Genomic DNA, 26,812 nt, shown 5'->3' on the forward strand with positions numbered 1-26,812 from the left:
ATACTTATTGAATGAATGAGAGATTTTAAAAATTTATACTTCCATTGTGGCATCAAATTTTAACACAGAGCTACAAAAAAGAAAACATGAAAGATATTTTTCCGTGATAACTATGAATGGCCCAGAGGAAAAACTCTTATATTTTTCTTTTTTTTTTTTTTTTTTTTTTTTTTGAGACAGATTCTTGCTCTGTCGCCCAGGCTGGAGTGCAGTGGCATGATCTCAGCTCAATGCAACCTCCACTTCCTGGTTCAAGTGATTCTCCTGCCTCAGCCTCCCAAGTAGCTGGAACTACAGGCGCCCACCACCACACCCAGCTAATTTTTGTATTTTTAGTAGAGACAGCGTTTCACCATATTGGCCAGGGTGGTCTTGAACTCCTGACCTTGTGATCCGCTGGCCTTGGTCTCCCAAAGTGCTGGGATTACAGGTGTGAGCCACCATGCCCAGCCAGAAAAAGGCAAGTTTTCTACTCCTGTTACCGAGACCAAAATTCTCTTGTCAGCAGGGAAATTAAAGAGGGGCCTACCTTGAAATAGTTTAATGAATTCTTCATCTCAGTAACTTTTTCTTCCATGGAACATCTGCAGCTCTTAACCTTTTCTTCCAAAGCATATTCTCCATGTTGAATTCTTGACAGTTCTTGCATTGCTTCTGTGAAGCCAGTTTTGAGTTCGGAGGCCAGTGCCTGCAACTAAATAACGCATGAAAAGTTAATTCAATTTTCTGGAAATTATTATAAGTGGCACCATTGGCCCTTGAATTTTTCTTTTGTTTGAGAAATGAGGCTCCTGAAAATCTACAGACCTCATTTACTAGTGTACTTCAGTTTGGACAACTTAAGACAACCTTGGCCCCGTTTATCTAAGAAAAAGAGTGTCTTCTTTATATACAGCACATGCTGAAGCTTGATAAATGACAAGAAAACAAGCTGTTAATTAAGTTTACGAGTGCTTCTACAAGCTTCTATTTATTCTAACACCTTTGATTAAAATGAGATTTGCTTGAAAAGAAACATGTATGTGAATCTTGATCCAATAACTCTTTGAATTCTGTGAAAGAAGAAAATGGGTCATATTCTCTCTGGTTATTATGAGAGGCAAGGAAATTCAGTTCTTGTTTTCTTAAGAAATTAAAGAATAAACAGAAACAACTAAGCATAACTGAGAATTTATTTGAAAGGAAAGAAGGTTTTTTTTAAAAAAAAAAATACTCTTAGATGATATCATGGGAAAGGAGGTAACAGTATTTTCAATGACAGTGGGCTTTAACTCATAAGGAAGGCACAGAAATATCTGGTAGGGTATGGTAGGAGCTCAGAATGTTGTTGATGGTGATATGAATCATCTTCAGCAGTCAGTCCTGGTCATGTAGGTCAACTTTGACATGAAGAAAGAGGTGTTTGGGATCAGGTAGGGTACAAATCCTAGTTCTACCCTAAAGTACTAAGACCTTAGAAATGTTGGTTAACTTTTTTGTAGCAGTTTTCTCATCCATAAAATAGCTATAATAATATCTATTTCACAGGGCTACCTTGAGAATTAAATGAGTAAACGTAGGTAAGCGGCCTACCATAGCATATACTTGGTATACAGATGTTCAAGAAATGTTCATTCTTCTCCCCCTTTAGGTGGTAAATCAAAAAGTTAAGCACAAACAGAAATGTGGAGAAAATGGAGCACTTCTAAAATTCAGTTTTGTTTATTGAACAAATGAAAAAAGCATTTTCAACAGACAGTAAGTTAATAATAACAATAAGATAATAACATTACTTTCTTGACATTTACGATCTTACACTCTGTTAAGTAGAGGAACTCTTAGCTCCACGTGTCTCTTTAAAACAGAACCATTTAGAAGGTTTATTCTATAATCAAGTTTTGTTGTTGTTGTTGTTGTTGTTGTTTTGTCTTGTTTTGAGACAGGGTCTTGCTCTGTCACCCAGGCTGGAGTGCAGTGGCATAATCTCAGCTCACTGCAACCTCTGCCTCCCGGGTTCAAGTGATTCTCCTGTCTCAGCCTCCCAAGTAGCTAGGATTACAGGCATGTGCCACCACACCTGGCTAATTTTTGTGTTTTTAGTAGAGACGGAGTTTCACCATATTGGTTGGGCTGCTCTTGAACTCCTGATCTCAGGTGATCCAACTGCCTTGGCCTCCCAAAGTGCTGGAATTACAGGCATGAGCCACTGCGCCCGGCCTCAAGTATTTTTACGTTAAAGGAATGAAAACCAAAGTCCAGATACCTTAACAAATTTCTTTGAATGTGTATTTCGGAAAATTTTCAGAATCAGGCCATCCACATGATTCCCACCTGCAATGGCACCTCCCACTCACTATACAGTGACTTTGTCTCCTATATCACATTTTAAAAATATAGGATTTTGTGGTTCATTGTGCCTTACAAAGGATTGCTGGGAATAGAGAGAAATAAGAGGAACCAGAGAGATCATTTTGAGGAAAAAAGCAGGGCTTGTCAAGTATTTGGGGCTAGAAGGCTGGGAAACATCATGAGCAATCTATTTTTCATTTCAATCATTTTTAATTATAATGAATCTTTGCAATTGATTTTGGCTTACATCCTAACTCAGTCATCATGGTGGATTAAATCACCAGATCAACCACTTTCTGATCTGGTAATTTTTCATTATGTAAATGTATCTTCTGTAAGCAAAATAAACAAAAGTGATGGCTATATAACATCAAATCAAAAATGTATGCAAGTTTTAAAATTGGAAGAAGGAAAGCTGACATTCTTCTTAGTAACATTCACTTAGGTTTCCTGCTTGGGAAAAAACAAAAAAAAAGGGAACCACTACCCAACAGAAATAGGTTTCATTATCCTTGCTTCCTTAGGCAGAGTTTTCTGCAGAGACCAAAAGGCAGCAGCAGACTCCTAGGAAAAGGACCTTCCTGCCTGCAGAACCCCAGCTCTCAAAAACTTATTAAAATTTCCCCTAACAGCCAGGTGACATAGGAACTCTGGGAATTCTGAAGCTCTTTTTGAGTTGTGTGCCCATTTCCTACCAACATATTACTCTGAGCTCCATGGGTACCTGCCACTGAAGTGTTGCTACTGCTTTGTAAACAGCTTCACAGCCCTGACCAGCCAGGGAGGGGAAGCCGTCAGGAGGACACACACCTGATACAACACGTCACTTTTAAGATGCTGAGGGATCTTAGTATCTTTAGCCCCTACAGAGTGCTTTTCAACTATCAACCTGACCACTCCCTTATAAACAATAAATACTGTGAAGACACGGTCTTAACATCTTTTCTCTGCTCTCTCTTCAGCTTTCTTTTTTGACAGCCCACAGCCCACCCCAAGGATTAGAAACGGGTGTCTACCTTGTTCTCCAGCGAGTTGAACACGTTCCTCATCTCGTTGATTTTTTCATGAAGCTGCTCTAGAGAGGTTATGATCCCTCCATCCTGCCGCTGGAGGCGGGCTCCCACTGGAGGTAGGTTCAGGGAAGACTTGTACTTCGAAGCCTACGGTACCACAGAGGGCATCTTAGGCTCAAAGAAATAGGGGAGAGGAGTCCGAATTCTTCCTATTTCCTGCTCTTAATTTCTGATTCTCAATTTTCTTTCTTTTCTTGGCTTCTTAACTCTTCTTAAGATGAATTTTAGTCAGTGTCTTCCAATTTTTTTTTTCATGAAAGATCCCTCAGGCCTCAAACTTAATTTTCACAAATTTCAACGTGTGTTTTACGGGCATTTCTTCCTTTTTGCCACATTACCCAGGCCAGGAGGCTACCAAGAGGTAAATTAGGGGGACTGGACCTGTGGCTTGGGAACCTTGCAAAGTCATAAATGTCAAGGTTTGGGAAACCTCCCAATTCCTACAATTCTATAAAAGCAAAAGCCAGGTGTTTCGCAGTGGCACATACACGATGGCAAGGAGGCCAAGGTAATTGCTTTGGATTCCCCCCTAAACCAGGGTCACTGCAGAAACAACATGAGTTTTCTGCCAACTTCCATCTTCCAATTGTAGGGCTCTTTATTGATCCCCAGAGGTACAATGATTTAAAATAGAAAGTGAGGAGCAAGTAATCTGAATGTCGAGAGTAAACTTCCCATATCTACTCCTCTACATTCCCTGCAGAGGCTGACCCTTCAAGTCATTCTTGCAGGGCCTTATTGAGACTGACATGCAGCCTGGTGTGCTGGAACTTTATCTTATTGATCCCCGGATACACCACAGGCCTAGAAGAGTTAACTTCTCTAGTATCAGAAGAATATTCCTCAATGGCAAAAAGAGACTGAGTCTCAATCAGGATTTACAAATCCTAGAAAACTTTCAACGGCAGTTTTGATGATGAAACCTATTACTGTAGGACTGGTTCCCATAGTGTTTCAGTTAGAGGTCCTTTTGGAACATCACTTATTTTCTTAAATTATTTTCATTACGGAGAAAAATAAAGAAGAAAAAAGAGAATTGCCAAATAGAATCATCCCAAATTTCATTATTTCAGTACAACCATTAACACTCACATTTCCTTCTATTTTGTTCTATGCATATAAATGCAGATGTTTATATGGTTGAAATCACACTGCAGATATATTTTGATTCTACCTCTCTTTTTTCCCTCCTGATATTCTAATAAGGCGTTTACGATAACCTTCAAAATTTTTCTAAATGTCTACGTTTGATGGCTACATGATATTCCATCCTATGAATTTGCCAGAGTTTACCTACCCATTCACTTTTGTTGGAAATTTATGTTGCTTGTAATTTTTCAATGTTATAACTAATGCTGTCATACTATGTTTTTGTTTTAAAGTTTTGTATATATTTCAGATTATTTCCTTAGAATAAATTCCTAAATATGAAATGCCTGTGGGTCAAAGATGTCAGGTAGTGTTTGACCCAAAGGGAAAGGTACTATATCACAGGGAGGCAATATATTCAACTAATTAATAACTATGCAAATTATATTTGACCAGCGGATTTGAAAAGTTATAGCAATATGGCTGTATATTCTTGGAAACATTATATGTGATATGTAATGTCCTAAATTCATGGATTTAGAAAAACATACCTTGAATAATAAAATATATAAAACAATAGAAATAGAAGAAGCCACAGTGTTTACATTCCTAAGACTACAAGTGAGCTTAAAACACAGTTGGAGTTGAAATCATTAGTGTGAGTGTTGGGCTAGCATTAAATTGTGCAGTTACTATGTCTGTTGCCTTAATTATGGGATCCCCTCTCATGTTATGAGATCATAATTTTAATAATCCATATGCAAAATGAAGTAATCTAGGGTGAAATGATACCACCTGACTCGGGAAAAGAGATCTGATTCAACGACTTTGAGAGGGGTATGTGCAGTGGACAAAGGATAAGAGAAAAAGGAAATACGGAATAGACTTTTCTAAAAGTTTCTAACAATTACACACACTCACCAGAACTAAATATTATTAATTATTATTTGCTAATTAGTCAAAATATAATACTCCTTATTTTAATCATTGCTTCTTTGAGCTTCAACTTTTTCTTCGCTATCTATAATTTTACTTTGGTAAATTGTCTGTGTTATTTGCTAATTTTCTATTAGGGTTTTAGAAGTTTCCATTTTTATTGACCTTCATGAACTACTTATTTATAATTAAACCTTGAAATATTTGTTGTGTCTTTCTGATTTTGTTATTTGCCTCTGAATTTGTTTAACATTTTTTTTATGGAAATAGTTTAAACTGTAATGTGGATGAATTCTCAAATCTCTTTCTTTGTGATTTCTTCCATTGCTTTTTAACTTAGATATTTCACATTTGGAGACAAAATAAATACTCACTTATTTTAAAATTTTATGGTTTGAATTTTTTATATTTAAGCCTTTAATCCACTTTGGCATTTGTTTTGATTGGGGTATGAAGTGAGGATCTCTTCTTTTTTTCCAAAGAACCAGACAAAAATCTTTCCAACACTGTTTGGCACAAGACTGAATGACTGCATGAGACCTCTTGGCTCAAAGCAATACAGACATCTTGTAATATAGTCATCCATTCATTCATTCAACTCATATTTATTGAATATGTATTATATGCCAGGCATTGTACTTTACACTGAGAATACAACAGAGAGCAAAATGGACTAAATTCCTGCCCTTAGAGCTTACATTCTAGATGAGAAGACAGAAAATTAAAAAACAAACAAGGTGATACATACGATAATGTCAGGTAGGGATAGGATCTATCCAGAAAATAAAATGAGGTAGAGAACTACCAAAATATTATATTTTGCTTCAGGTGCCCTCCCTTCTATTATAGATTTTATTCTATTATGGTTAACTCCTCCCCAGCTCCCTCCTTTCTCCTTCTCTTCTTCTTTCTTTACTTCTCCTCTTTCTTCTTCTTCTTTTGGTTAAATGTTGCTTGGAGTAAACAGACTGGGGCTTAGGAAGTGTTCTTTTAAAACAAGGATGGGTTATAATAGCATCACAGAGGTCATATAGACCAACTTCATTTCCATTGCTTTGTGTGTTCCACTGCGAACAGATGTACTAGGATTTGTAGTGCAATAAGATAATGAGGCCACCCCCACTGCAGCTATATTTAGCCAACATTCAGGGAGTGACCTACATAAAATCTATAATAGACTTTAAATCATACCTGACTTTAAAGAGGTACTCACACTCATTCAAATGTCATACACAGGTCAGATGAGAACAGAGGGGAGGTGGACAGGGAAAGCGTCTGGAGGACTTGGACCAGTGAGGCATCAAAGCAGCACTGAGTGAAGACCCATTTTTTTTTGCTTCTAGGCCTTTGTTCAAGCTAGTCTCCCTGCCCAAAACAACCTTACCTATACCTACTTGTCAAATGATCAACTTGTCCTTAAGTACCTAAATCAAATCCTCCAGTCAATACTAAATCATCCCTTCCCCACAGAATTTTATCAACGCCTCTATCACAATCCTTTCAACAGCCTACCTTGTAAGAACTATTATTCTATGTGTTTTTCAGGTTGTGGACACAGAAAAATCAATGAGAATGTCTGTTTCATCTGTTTAATCTGCCATGAGGCCAAGCAGTAGACTTTGCACATAGTAACTGCCCAATAAATGTGTATTCAGTTGAAATGATGCTGTTTCCCCCATTCATCCTATAGCTGGCCTGAGTCTAGGGGCAATATGGTTAAATCATGTTTCCATAATCTTGTGTTGATTTGCTCCAGTTTGGTCTACAGCAAAGATCTTTTACATGATAATTCTGGGAACTAGTTGTCATTTTCACTTCACCGTCACTTAAACTAGACAAATCTAAATAACGTTTCCCCTAAACTATCTACTCTTCTGGACTCCTGTATTTCTGCTTGAGAGAGTACTCTTTTTCCTAGTGACCAGGGCTTAAAACCTTAGATCAACTTTGAAAGCATCCTTTCTCCCAACCCCCACCAAGCTCTGTCAATGTTTTCTTCCTTTTCACGTATTCCAGGAAGCACTGCCCGAAGTCTGGAGAGGAGCATGGGTTTCCCTAGCCCAAGCTACTTTTATATTACAAATTATGTCAGAATAAAGTTTCATGATTTTTAAGAACAGAGATGTACTTTAAATTTACAGTTGGGAGACAGAAGCCAAGTGAATACCACTTAGAGGACCAAGGCAATCTCATATGACTCTTACTGCAAAGATGTTCTGCAGAACTTTCATCTTCCTTGTAAAGCAAATTGTTCCCATTGTTTAAAAAGAGCTTGAAAGTTTTTCCTGAACAGATATTTGAACATTTGCAATGTTAACCCCCTTTTCATTCTCAATTCTCCCTGCTAAAATAGAAAAGTAAGAAAAACAGATCTTGCCCTCTCCTCTCTGATGGAAATGTTATCTTGCAGTGTAATGGCCATGGCGATGGGGGCAGCAAGCAAGAGAAGCAGAGTTGAGGTGGGGGTGATAGTGCTGCATTTCATAAACGGGATAACTTGTCTTTCAATAATGAGTTCTCAGCCAGGCACAGTGGTGCTCACATATAGTCTTAGCTACTCAGGAACCTGAGCTTGAGCCCAGGAGTTAAAGACCAGACTGGGCAACACAGCAAGACCCTGTCTCAAAAAAAAAAAATCAGTTATCTCCAAAGTACACTGTGAGTGGCGAGACCCACTGAGGTGCCTGTCTCACAGCCCTGTTAAGAGAGTAAGTGCAACGATATATGTGGAAGCACTTGTGAGTGCTAAAAACATCTACACGTAAAGAATAGTCAGTCATCACTGTTATACATGGGAGCATTCGAAACAATCGATTTGTCTTTACCTGGTAAATCTGCGTGGAAGGATTATTCACCGGCATATGTTCATTCTCTCCTGCAGGGAGAAAAAGCTTTGTTCAATCAACACTACTCATTCTGTCCCTATCCTCTCCAGATACATGCAGGGAATAAGGAAACTTACAGGATCCTACATTTGTGCCTGCATGACAAGAAACCGATGATTCCAGAGGAACAAAGAATGAGCTGAAGTAGGTGGTGTCCATATTCACACATCCTAATCACTAAACCGTTATCTACCTGATATTCTCTTGCAATAGAAAACCACGTTTTACCACAGTAGGGAAGTTTCTCAACCAAACTGAATGATGTGTGATTACTAAATAGCCAGAAAGGAATTTGCAGGAAGTGTCTCCCTTATGTTCTTGAGGCTAACTGAAATTGACCTGCGGGAACAGTTCTACAGTCAGGAAGGTGGCTCTTCACCAGGCACTTACTGATCTCAGCAAGCCTGCATAAAATATCCTCTACTTCCCCCACCTCTGATCTTTGCCAGACTTCTGAACTCTGCCCTGCTGTCACTGCCAAGTTCAGCTAAGGGAATCTTGCTGTCCTCCTGGGCAAGAGGCTGATAGAAGGAATTGTCAACGGAAAGGTTCTGGGAAAGATGCAGGCAGAAGAAAACAGTAATGTATAATACTAGACTTCAGGAAGCACAGGGCACACACAGAGAAAGTAGTAGGTTGTAGAAAACCATTCACAGGCCAGGCGCGGTGGCTCACGCCTCTAATCCCAGCACTTTGGGAGGCCAAGGTGGGTGGATCACCTGAGGTCAGGAGCTCAAGACCAGCTTGGTCAACATGGTAAAACCCTGTCTCTACTAAAAACACAAAAATTAGCTGGGTGTGGTGGCAGGCACCTGTAATCCCAGCTAGTCGGGAGGCTGAAGCAGGAGAATCGCTTGAACCCGGGAGGCGGGATTACAGTGAGCCAAGATTGTGCCATTGCTTTCCAGCCTGGGCAACAAGAGTGAAACTCCGTCAAAAAAAAAAAAAAGAAAAAGAAAAAGAAAGAAAGAAAGAAAAGAAAGAAAAGCAAAGAGAAAGGAAAAGAAAACCATTCACAACCTAGGGAGAAAAAGAGGTTGGCCTAGAATGCACTTTCAGAACCACATTGGTTGGCCATAAAGATGAGGCAATCCATGTAAAACATTCAGCTAGTTGCTTATCCATTTAGCTTCTTCTCCAGTGTGTCACGTTATATGCATCAAGCAGTTTATAGAGGAAGCCCCTGGTTGCAAACATTTGGTTGTGTGGTTGTGTATATTGTTCTCCTAAGGCATGCTGGTACAGGAAACCCCTCCAGCCTCAGTATTTAAGTCCATAAATAATATATAACCTTAGCCCAGAATTTATACACACAGCAGGCTGTCCCTATAAAATCCATATGATTTGAGGTTACCCAAACTTCCTGCATAGGCTTGAGTAAAGATTATTTAGACAATTTCATACTATGTCCCAACAGCCTGGTATAATAGCAAGAATCAGGGCTTGGGAGGAAAGATCCAGATCCCAGACCTAACTTTGATACTTTGTAGTTGTCACCTGACTTCCCTATGACTGTTTCCTCTTCCGTAAATTGGAGATGATAACAGAATCTACTTCTATATAGTTGTTTCTATATGGTAAAGATTAAAAGAGAAAGCACTTATGCTTCTAGGCTAGTCTAGAAGATGATAGATGTCTAGTAGTTGAATCTGTGTCTTGGCCTTACCCAGCAAGTTGTTCTGAGGCAGTCCTAAAGTTATTGCTAAGAACAATAAAATAACAACACAGACCAAATTCTAATAGCATTTCCTATTTTTTCAGCACCCAGTCTATATTCTTCATAGTCATTATATGATGATAGGAAAATGAAAATAGTTAACATACTGTCATGTCTCGAGACAGTGGTAAGACAAAGCAAAAACCTGCATTCCTTGAATCCTAAGTCCTAAAACAAGACATGGGAAAAATCTGACCTTGCTTTGTTTTGGTTTTTTCCATAGTGCCGGTTACTTCTCTTCTCCAGCTTATTCTTCAACATTGCATCCTCATCGTCCTGCCTCAGGCCACCTCCTCTTCCCTGCACCTGTCAATTCAAATCAAGAGTAAAGGATAACAGGTAAAATTGTCAGAGAAACTGGATTTACTTCATATATTAACTTAAAAAAATTGAAATGAACACAGCTTGAGATACATGCAATTTCAGAAGAGGAAAAATACTGAGTAAACATTTAGCATAAAGGTAAATACATTTTGTGAATACATATGAAATTCATTATTCAAATTTAGGGTAGTTTTTCAATATGCTACATTCTTTTTTGGATCAAATCAATTAATTAAGACATATTGGTTTTACTAGCAAGTTATAGTTTAAGGAAATTTTCTTTTTTTCTTTTTTTTCACACAGGGTCTTGCTCTGTCACCCAGGATAGAGTGCAGTGATGCAATCATGGCTCACTGCTGCCTTGACCTCCTGGGCTCAAGAGGTCCTCCCACCTCAGCCTCCCAAATAGTTGGGACCACAGGCATATGCTATCACACCTGGAATTTTTTTTTTTTTTTTTTGTAGAGATGGGTTCTCCCTATGTTGCCCAGGTTGGTCTCAAACTCCTAGGCTCAAGTGATCCTCCAACCTTGGCCTCCCAAAGTGCTGAATTACAGGTGTGAGCCACCACACCCAGCCCCAGGGAAATTAAGGAGAAAAAATTGAGCAGATATGAAGGCCAATACATCTGTTTCTATTCCATTAAATAGTATGTTCCTTGATAGCCTTGTCCCCACTTTCGGCACCTGGTAGACTCCTTTGCACCCAGGAAATGCTTAGCAAACAGGCCATGTCTGATGTGACCATTGGACATGAAGCTGCAAAGTCAGAATGTAGTCTAGCACACAGTCAGTGTTGTGATACTGGCCCTCTTTTCAGCCATCCAGCATTTTAACCCTTTCCTAAGTTTGAAGAATTCTCCTGCCTTATGAGACTTGATCAAATGCCTCCCACTATAGAGGCTGAAAGCACCAGGTTCTTCTAGCCTTCTTTGCAGCTAAGGCATGACAGATATATGCCTAGGACATACCACTCAGATGCACCTACCCCAATTAACACTGGCAGTTGCAAAAAGAATTCCTAAGGCAGATACTCAATATTCTTTCTACCTTCTAAGACAGCAGTGGCAGCGAGGGTGGTGGTGGTGACCATTATCCGTTACAAACATATTAGGAAATTCCAGGTGCTAGTTTCGGTGCTTTCCTCACTAGAACAGTTGTATTATGTGATTTAGGCACTGCTGCTGGCCATAGAATCCCAAACTCGATTCTCCAGCCTCCCAGCAATTCCGTAAGCTGTCCCTCTCCTTTCAACAAATTCCTCTGCTGCTTAAATCAGCCAGAGATTGTTTTCTGTTGCTTACAACTAAGAAACCTGACTGAAACAATACAAATATATGAACACTATCCAAGATTAAGAAAACACAAGTTTAAACTTTGTTCATCACTTAGAATAGACAAATCTAATCTATAGTGACAAAATGCAGATCAACAGTTGCCTAGGGCAGGAGGTGGAGGGATAACTGGGAAGAGGCATGGGGAATTTTTTTTTTTTTTTTTGAGACGAGGTCTCACTCTTGCCCAGGCTGCAGTGCAGTGGCCTTAGGATGGCTCACTGGAGCCTTGAACTCCTGGGCTCAAGTGGTCCTCCCATCTCAGCCTCCTGAGTAGGTAGGACTACAGGTGGAGGTCAGTATGCTTGGCTAATTTTTTTATTTTCATAGAGACAGGAGTCTCACTATGTTACCGACGCTGGTCACGAACTCCTGGGCTCAAGCGACTCTCCTTCCTCAGTAGCTCAAAGTGCTGAGATTACAGTCATGAGCCACTATGCCTGGCCGCACAGGAAACTTTGTTGGATGATAGAAATGTTCTACTGCTTAATTGTGTCAGTGGTATACGGGTGCACAAATTTGCCAAAACTCATTGAATGTATGTTTTAATTGGGTGCATTTTATCTTACATAAATTATATCTGAAGAAAGCTGATTTAAGACTTCATTATGGGCTGGATGTGGTGGCTCTTGCCTGTAATCCCAGCACTTTGGGAGGCTGAGATGGGCGGATCACTTGAGGTCAGTAGTTCGAGACCAGTCTGGCCAACGTGGTGAAACCCCGTCTCTACTAAAAATACAAAAATCAGTCTGGCATGGTGGCAGGTGCCTGTAATCCCAGCTACTCCAGAGGCTGAGGCAGGAGAATCACTTGAACCTGAGAAGCAGAGGCTGCAGTGAGCCGAGATCAACCACTGCACTCCAGCCTGGGTGATATAGCAAGACTCTGTCTCAAAAGAAAAGGCCAGGCGCGGTGGCTCACGCCTGTAATCCCAGCACTTTGGCAGGCCAAGGTGGGCGGATCACCTGAGGTCAGGAGCTCCAAACCAGCCTGACCAACATGGAGAAACCCTGTCTCTACTGAAAATACAAAATTAACCGGGCGTGGTGGCGCATGCCTGTAATCCCAGCTACTCAGGAGGCTGAGGCAGGAGAATCACTTGAACCCCGGAGGCAGAGGTTGCAGTGAGCTGAGATCGTCCCATTGTACTCCAGCCTGGGCAACAAGAGCAAAACTCTGTCTCAAAAAAAAAAAGACTTTATTATAAAATATGGAGTGTATCCAAACCAAAACAAAAATACTTTTTATTCGCATACTGAGGTTTATAAAGCAAAATAATACGTTGGCAGGGTGGGAGGGTACACACAGGTAAAAAGCCATTGGAAAATAGCTACATGGTTATAAATGACGAATATAAAGAAAGGCCCAAAGTCAAAGCCATATGCTGTTTAAACTCTTGCACATTTTTCACGTAAGCATGAAAGTTATGGCAAGCTAGGGCATCTTCCCTAACTATCTTTAATCTTTTTTCATAGCTGATACAAACATTTCTAAGATGAAAACTTTCTTCTCCTTAGCAATTGTTAATTTACTTGACATCTAATCCATTCTAGGATGAATATAATGAAATCACAGAATATTACCGTCAAAGAGGCTCTAAGAACATTATTCTATCCAAGTTCTTCATTTATAAAAGAAGCAAACGAGACCTAAGGAGGGGAAGAGAAGTGGCCTGCCCAAAGCCACCAGCTTTAAAAATGGTCTTTAGAAGCGATTTCCGTTACTATTTGGGGGAAGAAAATCTTTAAATATGCAAAGCCATACCTTTGTGGGATTTTTGTGGGTGATTTTTCCTGGAGATTTAGTCATTAATCTACAACTAATTGAAAACAAAAAAACAAAAAACCCATATATCATAGGTAAAATGAAAACTTACACATTTTCTGAGCTAGAATATCCTCATGCTCACATGCTCACATATGTACATGTGACCACTTATTTCAAGACATAAGACTTTCTTTTATTTTATTTTTTGTAGAGCCAGAGTCTTGCTTTCCCCAGGCTGGAGTGCAACGGCATGATCATAGCTCAATGTAACCTTGAATCCTTTGGCTTAAGGGACCCACCTGCCTCAGCCTCCCAAATAGCTTGGACTACAGGCATGTCCACCATGCATGGCTAACTTTCCACTTTTTGTAGAGACAGCGTCTCCCCATATTGCCCAGACTGTTCTTGACCTCCTGGCCTCAAGCAATTCTTCCACTTTGTCCTCCCAAAGTGTTGGGATTACAGGTATGAACCACCATGAGACATAATAAACATGTGTGATGGACAGTGAGTTACAAATTTTATGTAGTAAATTACAAAAGCAACAAAACTACATTAGAGGCCAGGCTATGGTGGCTCACGCTTGTAATCCCAGCACTCTGGGAGGCCGAGGCAGGTGGATACCTTGAGGCCAGGAGTTCAAGACCAGCCTGGCCAACATTGTGAAACTGCACTCTACTAAAAATTTAAAAATTAGCCAGGCATGGTGGCACACACTTGTCATCCCAGCTACTCAGGAGAATCGCTTGAACCCGGGAGGCAGAGATTGCAGTGAGCCGAGATGGCATCACTGCACTCCAGCCTGAGGGACAGAGCGAAACTCTGTCTCAAAAAAAAAAAAAAAAAAACCAAAAACCTACATTAGAGAAAATTTGGAAAGTATATAGGGGACTAAGCAACTATAATGTCTCTACTTAAACAGCTATCATGATCACTTGTTTGTATTGCCTGTTAATATTTTTTTCTCTAGAATATTTTACATAATTATTAATGAAGCCTACCTAAAATTTTGTAACTACCTTTCCCACCTATATTATAGCACAAACATTTTATTTTCTTTTAAAAATTGGACCATGGCTGGGTGCAGTGGCTCATGCTTGTAATCCCAACACTTTGGGTGGCCAAGGATGGAGGATTGCTTGAGTCCAGGAGTTCAAGATCAGCCTAGGCATAGCAAGATCCCATCTCTTAAAGGAAAAAATAAAATAAACATGGGATCATTATTGTTGTACAGATAAAATAAGTGAAGAAAAACGTAAAAAAAAATTTTTTTTAAACTGGGCCATTATTATTTATACTGTTTTTATTGTGGCTCTTTCAGCAGAGGTAAAAGTGTTCCTCCCCAATCCCAACTGATGTTAATAATCTTTGGTATTCTTTCATTCTTTTATCCATCCTCATATAATCGCATACAGTCATATACAGAATATACGTATATGGAGTGGGGTTGTCATTGTAGGTTTACATATTGTACTTCTCTGCATCTTACTCTCACGTAATACACTGTGGCAATCTCTCCAAGTTAATTGTTACAGATCTAAGAAATTACTTTTTTTTTTTTGAGATGGAGTCTCACTGTTGCCCAGGCTGGAGTGCAGTGGTGAGATCTCGGCTCACTGCAACCTCCGCCTCCCAGTTTCAAGCTGGGATTACAGATGTGCGCCACCATGCCTGGCTAATTTTTGTATTTTTAGTAGGGACGGGTTTCACCATGTTGGTCAGGCTGGTCTTGAACTTGTGACTTCACATGATTCGCTTGGCTCAGCCTCCCAAAGTGCTGGGATTACAGGTGTGAGCCACTATGCTTGGCCCTAAGAAATTACTTGTAATGACTGCATAATATTCCATGGTACAAATGACTGTGTTAACCATTTCTCCACTGATGAACATTCCCTTTATGTCCATTATTTTGCCACTGCAAACAATGCCACAACGAACATCTTGGTACATACAGCTTTACATATTGGTGCTTTTATTTATGTAGAGTTTCCATAGATGTGGCTAGGCTGCTTTCCAAAAAGGCTATAACTATCCTCATTTCCCCCAGGAATATTTATTGCCTAAATACCTTTCTCCTGCATTCCAGCCAATAGTGGATGTTAACACTTTTTAGTTCTTGTCAGTCAGATGGGTGACAAGTGATAGTTTATAGCTACTTTTGCTGATTGCTGGTGCTATTGAGCATCTCTATGTCATATACTTACTATACATTAAGATTTGCTCGTCTGTCAGTTTTCTAGTCCTCTGATTTGCCTAATTTTCTTTTAGGTTATCGGCCTTTTTTTTTTGTAGCAAGTAGTGAGAGTTTGTAAATAACATGTATTAACTGTTTATTTGTTATACGCAATGTTTTTTCCCATTTATCTTTTTGTCTTTTGACTTTGTGGTCACTTTTGCTATTAAAATATATATATATTTTTTTTCTGAGACAGAGTCTTACTCTGTCCCCCAGTGCAGTGGCACGATCTTGGCTCACTGTAACCTCCACCTCCTGGGTTCAAGCGATTCTCGTGCCTCGGCCTCCTGAGTAGCTGGGATTACAGGCATGAGCCACCACACCCAGCTCATTTTTTGTATTTTTAGTATAGATGGGTTTTTGCCATGTTGGCCAGGCTGGTCTCAAACTCCTGGCCTCAAGTGACCCACCCACTTTGGTCTGTCACAAAGTGGTGGGATTACAGGCATGAGCCACCTCACCCAGCTGGTAGATTGTTTTTGGTTTTTATTCTATTTTATTTTGTCATTAAGCTTATGTTAGCCATAATGAATTGGAAGTTTTTCATCTTTTTCTATAACCTATAAAAACTTCAATTACATTGGAATTATCAGTTCTTTAAAAGATAATAGAGCATAGCTATGAAACCATTTGATCTTGGTACCCTTTTTAAAAAGTAGTCAGATCTTCAAGCCCTTTTGTGTTTCTTCAAAAGAAATTTATCTAGGCAGCTTTTCAACTAGTTAGTCATTTATATTTTCCTAGGAAACTATGTATTTCCTTAAGTTTGTCAAATTTGTTGACAGAGCCTATAGTCTCAGCTACTTGGGAGGCTGTGGTGGAAGGATAATTTGAGCCCAGTAGTTCAAGGCTGCAGTGAGCTAGGCTCGCACTACTGCACTCCAGCCTGAGTGACAGAGCAAGATCCTGTCTCAAAAAAAAAAAAAAGAAAAGAAAATTTTGTTGACAGAGCATAAGCATTTTCCCATATGCTATGTAAGGAATGGTGGAGAGAGAAGGAACATTTGTTGAACAGCTGCTATGTGCCAAACATGATGCTTCATATTTTATTTCTATTGTCTCATTTAATTAAATCTCATATTGATTCTGTTGAGGATGTATCATTATCCCCATTTTCCAGATGAGAATACTGAGGCTTGGGAAAATGAGGTAATAATATGCCCAGGATCATGGCAAAGGGAGCCAGAATTGTAATTTAGGTACATCCATATGATTTCAGAACTGGTTCTTTCATTTATTACACCTGGCTTTCTCCAAATAGTTTCACAATCATTACATTTATTGACTAAGAAATAGTTGCTTGAGAAAATGTGTCATTGTTTTCTTTCCCTCCCCCAATTATTAGGGTATTTTTCTGTTTTTTACGATAATAAGTGGATATAAAAAGGAATAGAGTCCTTTTTCTTCATATTTAGGACATCTTTTCTTAAGCTAAGTTTCCAGAACAGAATTTCTAGGTTGACGAGAATGATTGTGATAATGAATATGTATTAAAGGGTACAGTTTAAAAGGGAGCTTAATAACAGGATTACACAGACAGGTAATATGACTTATTCTGGAAAAAGCCTTGCTATGATTATGAAAGTCCCTTTGAGATCTCACTTGCAGTCTGCTCTTCATTTTGTACTGGGAATCCCTCACTCTGAGCCTAGTAATTCTTCACTCTGTTCTTGATAGCCCTTGAATCACTGCCTGCCTTTGAATAAATAACCATCAGATGCTGCCACATGCCTCTCAACAAGTTAATGTGGCTCCTATTCCTCCCTGACCTTCCTCCTTTCTTTCCATCTCTACGGTTGCAGTGCTAACCTCTAAAAACACCCATTCAGGCCTTGGTAAACTCTCGGGCAAATAATGTTAAATTTCTGGAAAGAGCCTGTTGGTCTCTATATCATGCCTGATCATGATACAAAGCAATGGTTTTCAGTTTATATTTTTTGAAGCCCTCAGGCTTTCTTGAGTCTGTCTTGAGTGGAGAGAGGAAGCCACCAAGCTGGTGGGGTTCTGGGTTCCCCTTCTTACCCCCTTCAACCAGAGTCTCTCTGTTCTTGTCTGATTCACATACTACAGCTTTCGGGGAAGCACTTCCTTTTTTTATTTTTTATTTTTATTTTTTTTTTTGAGACAGGGTCTCACTCTGTCACCCAGGCTGAAGTACAGTGGCAGGATCATGGCTCACTGCAGCCTCAACCTCCTGGGCTCAAGCAATCTTCCTGCCTCAGCCTCTCAAAGTGCTGAATTACAGGCATGAGCCATAGTGACTGGCGGGAAAGAATTTCCTTTGAAAATCAGTTTCTGCTGTTTAAAAACAAAGGTTCTAAAATCACTGATATAGAGAAATAAGAATGTTGAAACAATAAGAAGTTATAGCCATATTTTTGTAAAATTAATTCAGAAAAAAATTTTAAAATAATAAGTTAACAGAAACCTAAAGAATACTGAAAAGTCTCCTGACCCTCCCCCAGACTGACCTAGAACGTGTATCCTCCTCCTGACATACACACATAAGACCACAAAAACTGAGGATTGTCTATTATTTTCCAATTACTGCTGTGACAGAAAAGGAAAGTTTGGCACTTTGGGGAATTGAAATTAATTGAAAGCAGACTTGAGTTAATTTCCATTTCAGTGTCCTTTATTGAATGGGTCTTTAGTGCACATTTCTAATTTAGTAGAATGAGAACTTTTTTATGCTGGGGGGAGGGTGATGAGGAAATACTTTCCCCTGAAACTAAAGTAATTCATCAGGACAAATCCTGCAGCCTTTTTCAAGAAGAGGGTCTATATGATCTTTGTGGTGTAGAAAAAATGCTTTAAACATTATGAAAAGGGCTATTTCCTTTTTTTTTTTCTATAGCGCCTAAAAGCAACATTATTTTGTGACAGTAACACCCTGTTTGTTCATGCTTCGTAGTTTTCAAAGCACTCTCATGTACGTTATCTCACTTGATCACTACAGCAATGCTGTGCGCTGGGCCAGCACATGTTCCATTCATTTTATACCCACGGAAGCCATAGCTTGTACAAATTATTTGCCCAAAGTTACACTGGAAGTTGCTTCAAGTAAGACCAGTAGTCTTTCTATGATTCTCTATCTTTAAATAAACTGCTTCATGTCACAGTATTCCAAAGTACTGTAATTTCAGGTACTACTTTAAGGTACCATTGTCATTAAAAAAAGGTATCAATTCCTGTGTGGGCTCTGATAGTCATCTGAGTAAACAGGTTGAATGGACTGATACAAGGAAAAAAGTTTTGGCAGGTTTGATGAGAGAGATTGAGAGAAAGAGAAATAATACAAAGTAGGACTACAAAGAGGGATGTAACCAGCAATTCAGAGAATATGAAATATTACTTGTAAAATTCGATATGCAATATTTGTTGCCAATTCCTTCCTTCCTTCCTTCCTTCCTTCCTTCCTTCCTTCCTTCCTTCTTTCCTTCCTCCCTCCTTCCCTTCCTCTCTCCCTTTCTTTTTTTCTCTCTCTCTCTTTCTCTCTTTCTTTCTTTCTTTCTTTCTTTCTTTCTTTCTTTCTTTCTTTCTTTCTTTCTTTGACGGAGTCTTGCTCTGTCGCCCAGGCTGGAATGCAATGGCACAATCTCTGCCCACTGCAACCTCTGCCTCCCAGGTTCAGGCAATTTTGCCTCAGCCTCCCAAGCAGCTGGGGCTACAGGCACAAGCTGCCATGCCCAGCTAATTTATTTTGTATTTGAGTAGAGACACGGTTTCACCCGTGTTGCCCAGGCTGATCTCGAACTCCTGAGCTCAGGCAATCCACCTGCCTCGGCCTCACAAAGTGCTAGGATTACAGGCATGAGTCACCACACTCAGCTGCCAATAATTTCTAAAAGCTAGATGAAATGGATAATTTTTGAGGAAAACATACATTATTGAAATTTGTTTTAAAAACAGTAGAAATGTTTTTATCCAGAACAACTATCTGCAGAAAATATTAAAAGGGAAGGTCAAATATCTACTCCCCAATAAGAAATGATTCAGCATCATATCACAGGAAGGTCCTATAAATAACAGTGTCTGTGTTATTTAATCTATGCTATAGAATAGGATGTATGTAAATAGCTAATTTATTCTATGAGGTTCTGAGACCAACTCTAGGATAGCCTAAATAAATAAATAAACATATTCTAAATAAAATGTCAGAAAACAAAAATATAACACTATGATCAGCAAAGCTTGTTCTAGAAAATAAAAATTAATTAATCAATGTAACGCAAGAAAACAAAGAGTACAGTATGACCCTTAGAAGCAAAATGGTAAGGAGATAAGACAATTCTCACAATATGTAGATACACAAGTGTTTAAAACTAGGATACCTCAATGAAAATGTAGCTTTTTATGCCCACCAAACAACAACAACAACAAATCCTTGAATACATAGCAATTTAAAGTGGCAAAGGCAATAAATTAAAGAATTAAAATTAAAATTAAGAATTAAAATTAAAATTAAATTAAATTAAAATACAGGCACAGTGACTCGTGCCTGTAATCTCAGCACTTTTGGAGGCCAAGGTAGGCAGTTAGCTTCAGCCCAGAAGTCTGAGACCAGCCTGGGCAAAAGGCAAAACCCTGTCTCTACAAAAAATAAAAATAAATAAAAAAATAAAAAAGAAATTAGCCAGTCATGGTGGTGCACTCCTGTAATTCCAGCCACTTGGAAGACTGAGGTGGGAGAATCACCTGAGCCCAGGAAGTCAAAGCTGCAGTGAGTCATGATAGAGCCACTGCACTCCAGCCCGGGCAGCAGAGTGAGACCTGGTCTCAAAAAAAATTTTTTTTTAATTAAAAAATGAAATAAATAAAAGAATTAAAATAGGACTCGGTCACCAGACATCTCAAACAATAAGTGGCCTTATTTTGAGAATGGTCCCTGGTGCTCAAGTCAGCCCCTTACGTGACCCTTTCTCAAATATGGGTGCTGCTAGAAACAGGGTGGCTCCTGCCACTGAACCAGGTAACAAGGCCATCACCCCTCCTTAGTTAACTGCCTGCATGGCTGTCCCCTCCCCAGACTGTGAGCAATTAAGGAGTACACAGGGAGTTTTACTCATCTTTCTGTCTCCAGCTCCTGGCACCATTCTCAACATACTCTCAACAAATATTTGTGGAAGTGACCTGAATTCTCATGCAATAGACCACCAGAGAAACATGCTTTTTACTACAACTTGTTTCACATCAACAATAAAGACTTAGTGGTAAATACAGGGAGTTTGGTTTGAAGATAATTTTTATTAGGAAAAAAGCCCTATTTTATTTTAACAAGCAAAGTTCCACTGGCAGAAATATATCCCCTTGTTCCCACTCCCTGGCTTGAAAAACCAAGAGAGAGTAGGCTCTCCTAGAGAACGGTCCCACACCAAAACTAACTGTAGTGATGTTCATCACGGCCAGCAGCCCCAAAGTGCCCAGAGCCAGTGAGAACAGGAGCAAAGCATGCAGAGTAGGTAATTCCATAGCTCAGGAGCACAGAAGGCTCAGAAATGAAATAACAAAGATCCTTCCATCCTCACTCCACTGGCATGTTAATTTTTGTCATTGTTCACCTAAGATCAGTCAGGATAGAGTCAATTGGTAGAGTTAATATGTGTCTACATCAATCAGGAAAAAAAGAACATCAGCATGCTATCACACACACAAAACCAACCGCTGGCCAGAGATTATTTTAAGTTTAAAAACGCCTCATTGAAGACATGAAAACTTCTCAAAAGTTTCAGATCAGGGCTGAAAGTCACTTCCAGGGGCTCTTCTGACTCATTTTAATGCTTGGCATACTTAAATGTGTCAGAACCAGATTTTGTGAGCCTGAATGTCTCATGGTCTCTGTGTCTGGTCAGGGAAGATATGCTTCATCTCTTTTCTTATCCTGATTTGACTCTCTTTAATCTCAATCTTTCAAACAGATTCTCTCCCTGGATTCATCTGAGTGGAAGTTAAAAACCTCCTGGAGGCCAGGCACAGTGGCTCAAGCCTATAAATTTCAGCACTTTGAGAGGCTGAGGCAAGAGGGTCACTTGAGCCCAGGAGTTCAAGACCAGTCGGCAACACAGTGAGACCCTGTCTTTACAAAAAGTTTGGGTTTTTTTTTTTTTGTTTTTTTTTTTAATTAGCCGGGCATGTTGGCATGCACCGGTAGTCCCAGCAACTTGGGAGGCTGAGGTGGGAGGATCGCTTGAGCCCGGTAGGTCAAGGCTGCAGTGTGTCATGATTGTGCCACTGCACTCCAGCTTGGATGACAGAGTGAGCCCCTGTCTAAAAAAAACCAAAAAGCCTCCCAGAGACACTGTGCAAGAGGCAGAGAGCCCCAGTACAATGTAAATATCTACTTCAAAAGACAATAAAGTGACCGTCGCGATACTTTCACTAAGTAAGTCCCGATTGATAGGAAGGAAAGACAAAGAAGGACAAGAGCGCTGTCCTGGGAAACGCTGGAGGGAAAGAACCCTGAGCTCCACAGACAACTCCCTCCAGTCCTAGAGATGGCCCCGATCTGCAGAGGAGTACATTAACATGGAAAAACTTCAGTCCTCAGGAAATGTTCCTTCTGCTAAAGCAGAGGCAGTTGCAGGACTCCCAAGATCTGAACCAGGTGGCTGAGTTAGTAGTACCTTGTGAAATGGATCGTCAGTCACCAAAGCTTAATTTAGGTGAGAGGGGAAACCAGGTTACTGCTGCCCCTCCTGGGAGAATTTTTTCATAGTTCAGATGAAATGACATCCAATTTGGAACTGCCTTTGGCACTTTCAGAACAGCTAGAAAGGAGAAAAAGAGTACAATCCAATTTTCAGAATGACTATAATTTCCCACTACTGCCCAGTGAACAAAGACTCCCAGTGAGCAAAGCCTTCAAAAGTTGGAAATCATAGTTAAACCTTGAAAATCGATGAGTTCAGTTAGAAAAATAACCCACAGCCTGTGCATACTTGACAGGGGTCAGCGATGGTCCCTGGGTACTAAAACCACAGCACTTTCCCCTACAGAGCTAGTCCACTCACAGGCCTTATGCATTCCTACCTAGGGATCTCGGTCCTACAACCCTCTGCTCTCTGTCAACCAAGTCTTGCTCAACCCTCAAAGGGCAACTCATGTCTCATACCGTCTCATACCCTTCATGAAGCCTGCTTTGGCCATTCTCCTCAACTGTCATCTGTCATCTCTCCTCAGCTAAACCAAGGATCATCTTGTTTTTGAGACAGGGGGTCTCACTCTGTCACCCAGGCAGTGCTGCAATCATGGCTCACCGCAGCCTTGACCTCCCAGGCTCAAGCGATCTTGCCACCTCAGCTGCCTGAGTAGCTGAGACTACAAGCATGCACTACCAGACTCAGCCCTTTGTGTGTGTGTGTGTGTGTGTGTGTGTGTGTGTGTGTGTGTGTAGATAGAGACAGGGTTTCACCATATTGCCCAGGCTGGTCTCGAGCTCCTGCACTTGAGCAAGCCTCCTGCCTTGGCCTCCCAAAGTCTCGGGATTATTACAGGCATGAGCCACTGCACCCAGCCAAGTCTCATCTTATAACCAATTATTATCGCAAAGTCCAGCAGCAGAAGCCTAGATATGGGAAAGAGTCAACATTTTTGTTGATCAATGAAAAGCGTAAATTCATCATTAGTTTGATTATTTCTTTTATAATTTCAGCTTATCTCATACATGCCCTCCCTAGAGATAAGGCATACTGAACCCCACCAATTAGTACATTTTTACCACATCTGAAAAGTTTGGAACAATGAGAAAAGGGCTAGAGACTTGCCATAAGGAGGCCAGAACACGCTGGGGCTGGTTTTGCTAAGAAGGGCTGGTTTTGCTAAGAAGCTATTTTTTGATTCCTCAATCCATTATTGCATTATTTCAATGTCCTTGTTTGGAACAAGTTGGGGCAGGAATAAGTTAATAAAAAATAGGGCCGGGCGCGGTGGCTCAAGCCTGTAATCCCAGCACTTTGGGAGGCCAAGACAGGCAGATCACGAGGTCAGGAGATCGAGACCATCCTGGCTAACACAGTGAAACCCCGTCTCTACTAACAATACAAAAATTAGCCGGGCACGGTGGCGGGGGCCTGTAGTCCCAGCTACATGGGAGGCTGAGGCAGGAGAATGGCGTGAACCCAAGAGGCGGAGCTTGCAATGAGTGGAGATCGCGCCACTACCCTCCAGCCTGAGTGACACGGCAAGACTCGGTCTCAAAAAAAAAAAAAAAAAAAAATAGAAGAGAAGTGTTCCATCCCCCTGCCTTCAAACTGAATTACATACTTCTCCTTTGTTCCAGGTAGTTAGATAGCAATCCTGTTCTTCAAATTTTTTTTTTTTTTGAGACAGAGTCTTGCTCTGTCACCCAGGCTGGAGTGCAGTGGCACAATCTTGGCTCACTGTAACCTCCACCTCCTAGGTATTTTTTTGTAGACATGGAGTTTCACCATGTTTCCCAGGTCATGTTATCCTGATTTCCAACTCCTGGGTGAAAGTGATTTGCCCACCTGGGCCTCCCAAAGTGCTGGGATTACAGGCATGAACCACCACACCTGGCTTCTTCAGCATTTTTTAAAGTATGTGAGGAAAGACACTGAACAACCTCACTTGAAGTCTATTCTGGGACTGCTTAAGCATATGCTGTAAGGCAGTCAGTCCCAGTGCAGATTATGCTCTTTTCATCTTGTTCCGATGCCACTGGAAAATGATTCCTTTACCTGAAGACAAGTTGATCTAACAGGGTACACACACGCTGCCCCACACCATTTCCTGCCTTTAATGCTCTTCAGAGGGTCTTCCATTTTGATTTTTGATAATGCAATCTATGAACATTTTCATCAGGCTTCCCGCTGTAGAACTAAATAAAAGCGTTCCTCAAAGAGTCAGGAAGGCAGGGCACCTGCTGGCCCATGCAGTCTGGGAATAGAAGAATACTAGACTGAGATCTAACCCTGACTTCTTACTGTGGGGCCTTAGGAAAGCCAGGCCCCCTCTCTGGGCTTCCATTTCCTCATCTGTAGTATGAGGAGGCTTTCAAAGTCCTGGTAGCTCTAAAATGCTGAGGCTAAAATTTAACAGGATAATTCCAAATATCACTCAGCAGTGTGGTAACACGGTGATATCACCACCAATGGCCTCCCTTCCCCAGCCCTCCAGCCCCCAAAGCCTTCTGTTACTGTTCTTTTGTTTAATCCAAAGAAATCATCACCTCACCCTAAGCTGAAATTATGCTAAACAGTTCATCATTTCTCAATTCCTAGTATTTTCACTATGTAGTTTTACCTATGTTTTAGTATTCAGGTCTTTAAGGAAAGGAAACAAAACTGAGTTTTTCTCTTTCTTTCTTTCTTTTTCTGGGTAAGTGAATGTCCCTGGTCATGCTTATATTTCTTTCCAATGAATACTGTCACTGCGCTGTTCCATGGTCACCTGAAACTCAGTCTGTTGAAATCACATTGGTATCTTTAACCTCTCTAGACTCCCCCTTCAGGTTCCCCTAGCTCTGCCACCGGCACCACCACTGACCCACGCTCAAGACCCCGAATGATTACCTCTCATCCTAAAATCCACCAGTTGTGAAATCCTTACAAGTCTTCCTTGGTAAGGTTTCTTTCATTTTCTCCTTTGTTTTTCATTGTCGCCTCTTTGGTTCCGCCCTGACTGCTTCCCCATGCCTAAACATCTCTAGGAGCATCCTAGTTAGTTTATCCATCCTCTTCACTGCTACTACATTGTTTTCCTTTAAATGTCACTTAGATGATCTTTTGCTCCTGCTCAAAAACTGCAATAGGCGTTTCCTTTTTTCTTTTTTCTTTTTCTGATACAGAGTCTCGCTCTGTCTCCCAGGCTGGAGTGCAGTGGTGCGATCTCGGCTCACTGCCCACCTCTGCCTCTCAGGTTCAAGCAATTCTCCCTGCCTCAGCCTCCCAAGTAGCTGGGATTACAGGCACCCACCACCATGCCTGGTCAATTTTTGTATTTTTAGTAGAGATGGGATTTTGCCATACTGGCCAGGCTGATCTCAAACTCCTGACTTCAGGTGATCTGCCTGCCTCAGCCACCCAAAGTGCTGGAGTTAAAGGAGTGAGCCACTGCACCTGGCCTGTTTTTTTGTCTTCATAAAATAAAATCGAGATCTCAAGGTCCTCCATAATGTCCCTGGCCCGCCCCTCCAGCCTCATTTCTGATGTGTAGGAGGTCTGCCAGCCGCCTCAGCCTTGTTCGCCACTTGCATTCCTACTTTGTCTCTCCCTCTCCCTGCTGCCTGGTCTCCCCCGCTCACCCCACTCCAATGGACAAATCCTTACTCATTCTCCAAAGTCTAATGCAGGCCCATTCCCTCTCTAGAACTTTCCCCCTTCAATCCAATAGGAAATTATCTTTCCTTTCGTGGAATAACTATAAAACTCAATAGGAATCAAAACAAATTTTTCTACTGTTATTCATTTTATGTAAATAATCTCATTTTCGAAGTTCATTGTAAACTTCTTTGAGAAAAGAGGCTATTTTTTCCACCTCTTATTATCCCTGGTACATAGGATATATTCTAACATAGAGTAGAAGTTCAATAAAGGCTTGTTGACAAAGACACTACACTGTCCTAAACACTGGCAGTGGTAACTATCTAGCAAATAATCCCCCTCAACTAATGAATTATTGATAATTAATTGATAAGGTGTTCTCACATCTAAAAATCATGGATGTAGAGAGTAAGGGAGAAATAATTGGTAGAAGAAAATCCAGACTGGGAGAGTAGAACAAAGGGATTTAGTGTTCTATCTAGGCCCTAAAGGACATTAGCAGAGTTGCAGGGTCATAAAATAGGATGATCTGCAATAGCTTAGCCCTTGTTATATATATTAGATTCTAGTGTTTTAAATTTAGAAGCAAACTCAATCCTTTTCTTCCTTCACCCACTTGGGAATGCACCTTAGAATCCTCACTGCCTGGTGTTTGTCCACTTCTTTCCTCTTAACACCTGGAGGGCTTGCCTTTGGCCCCTAGTGTCTGCCATCCATCTGTTCCTGGATGCTCCTGTCTCCAAAACAAATTATGTGATGGGCTTTGAATAAGCCAGTAGATGCAGAATAAATCTAAAAAAAAAAAAAAAAAAATCCATCCCTTGAAAATAGTATTTCCAGCCTA

At 40.5% G+C, this 26,812-nt stretch overlaps 1 protein-coding gene across 21 annotated transcripts in view; it reads right to left on the bottom strand.

Moving 5' to 3' along the window:
* Positions 1-26,812, bottom strand: part of ARHGEF33 (Rho guanine nucleotide exchange factor 33) — an 85,449-nt gene that overhangs the window by 44,808 nt on the left and 13,829 nt on the right. For 10 of the 21 annotated variants that reach the window (XM_005576056.4, XM_015433757.3, XM_015433763.4 and 7 more), the window contains exons 3-6: positions 10,225-10,334; positions 8,252-8,301; positions 3,345-3,488; positions 530-694 (exon numbers count right to left, since the gene is read on the bottom strand). In XM_005576056.4, the coding sequence (XP_005576113.1) occupies positions 530-694; positions 3,345-3,488; positions 8,252-8,301; positions 10,225-10,249 (384 nt within the window). In that variant the 5' untranslated portion in view covers positions 10,250-10,334. Of the gene's footprint in view, positions 1-529; positions 695-3,344; positions 3,489-8,251; positions 8,302-10,224; positions 10,335-14,471; positions 14,640-26,812 lie in introns of all 21 variants that reach the window. The other 11 variants (XM_074011939.1, XM_005576062.4, XM_065527647.2 and 8 more) reach the window with 3 other exon arrangements.

This window comes from Macaca fascicularis, chromosome 13 (genome assembly GCF_037993035.2).
Source record: "Macaca fascicularis isolate 582-1 chromosome 13, T2T-MFA8v1.1".
NCBI classification, from domain to species: domain Eukaryota; kingdom Metazoa; phylum Chordata; class Mammalia; order Primates; family Cercopithecidae; genus Macaca; species Macaca fascicularis.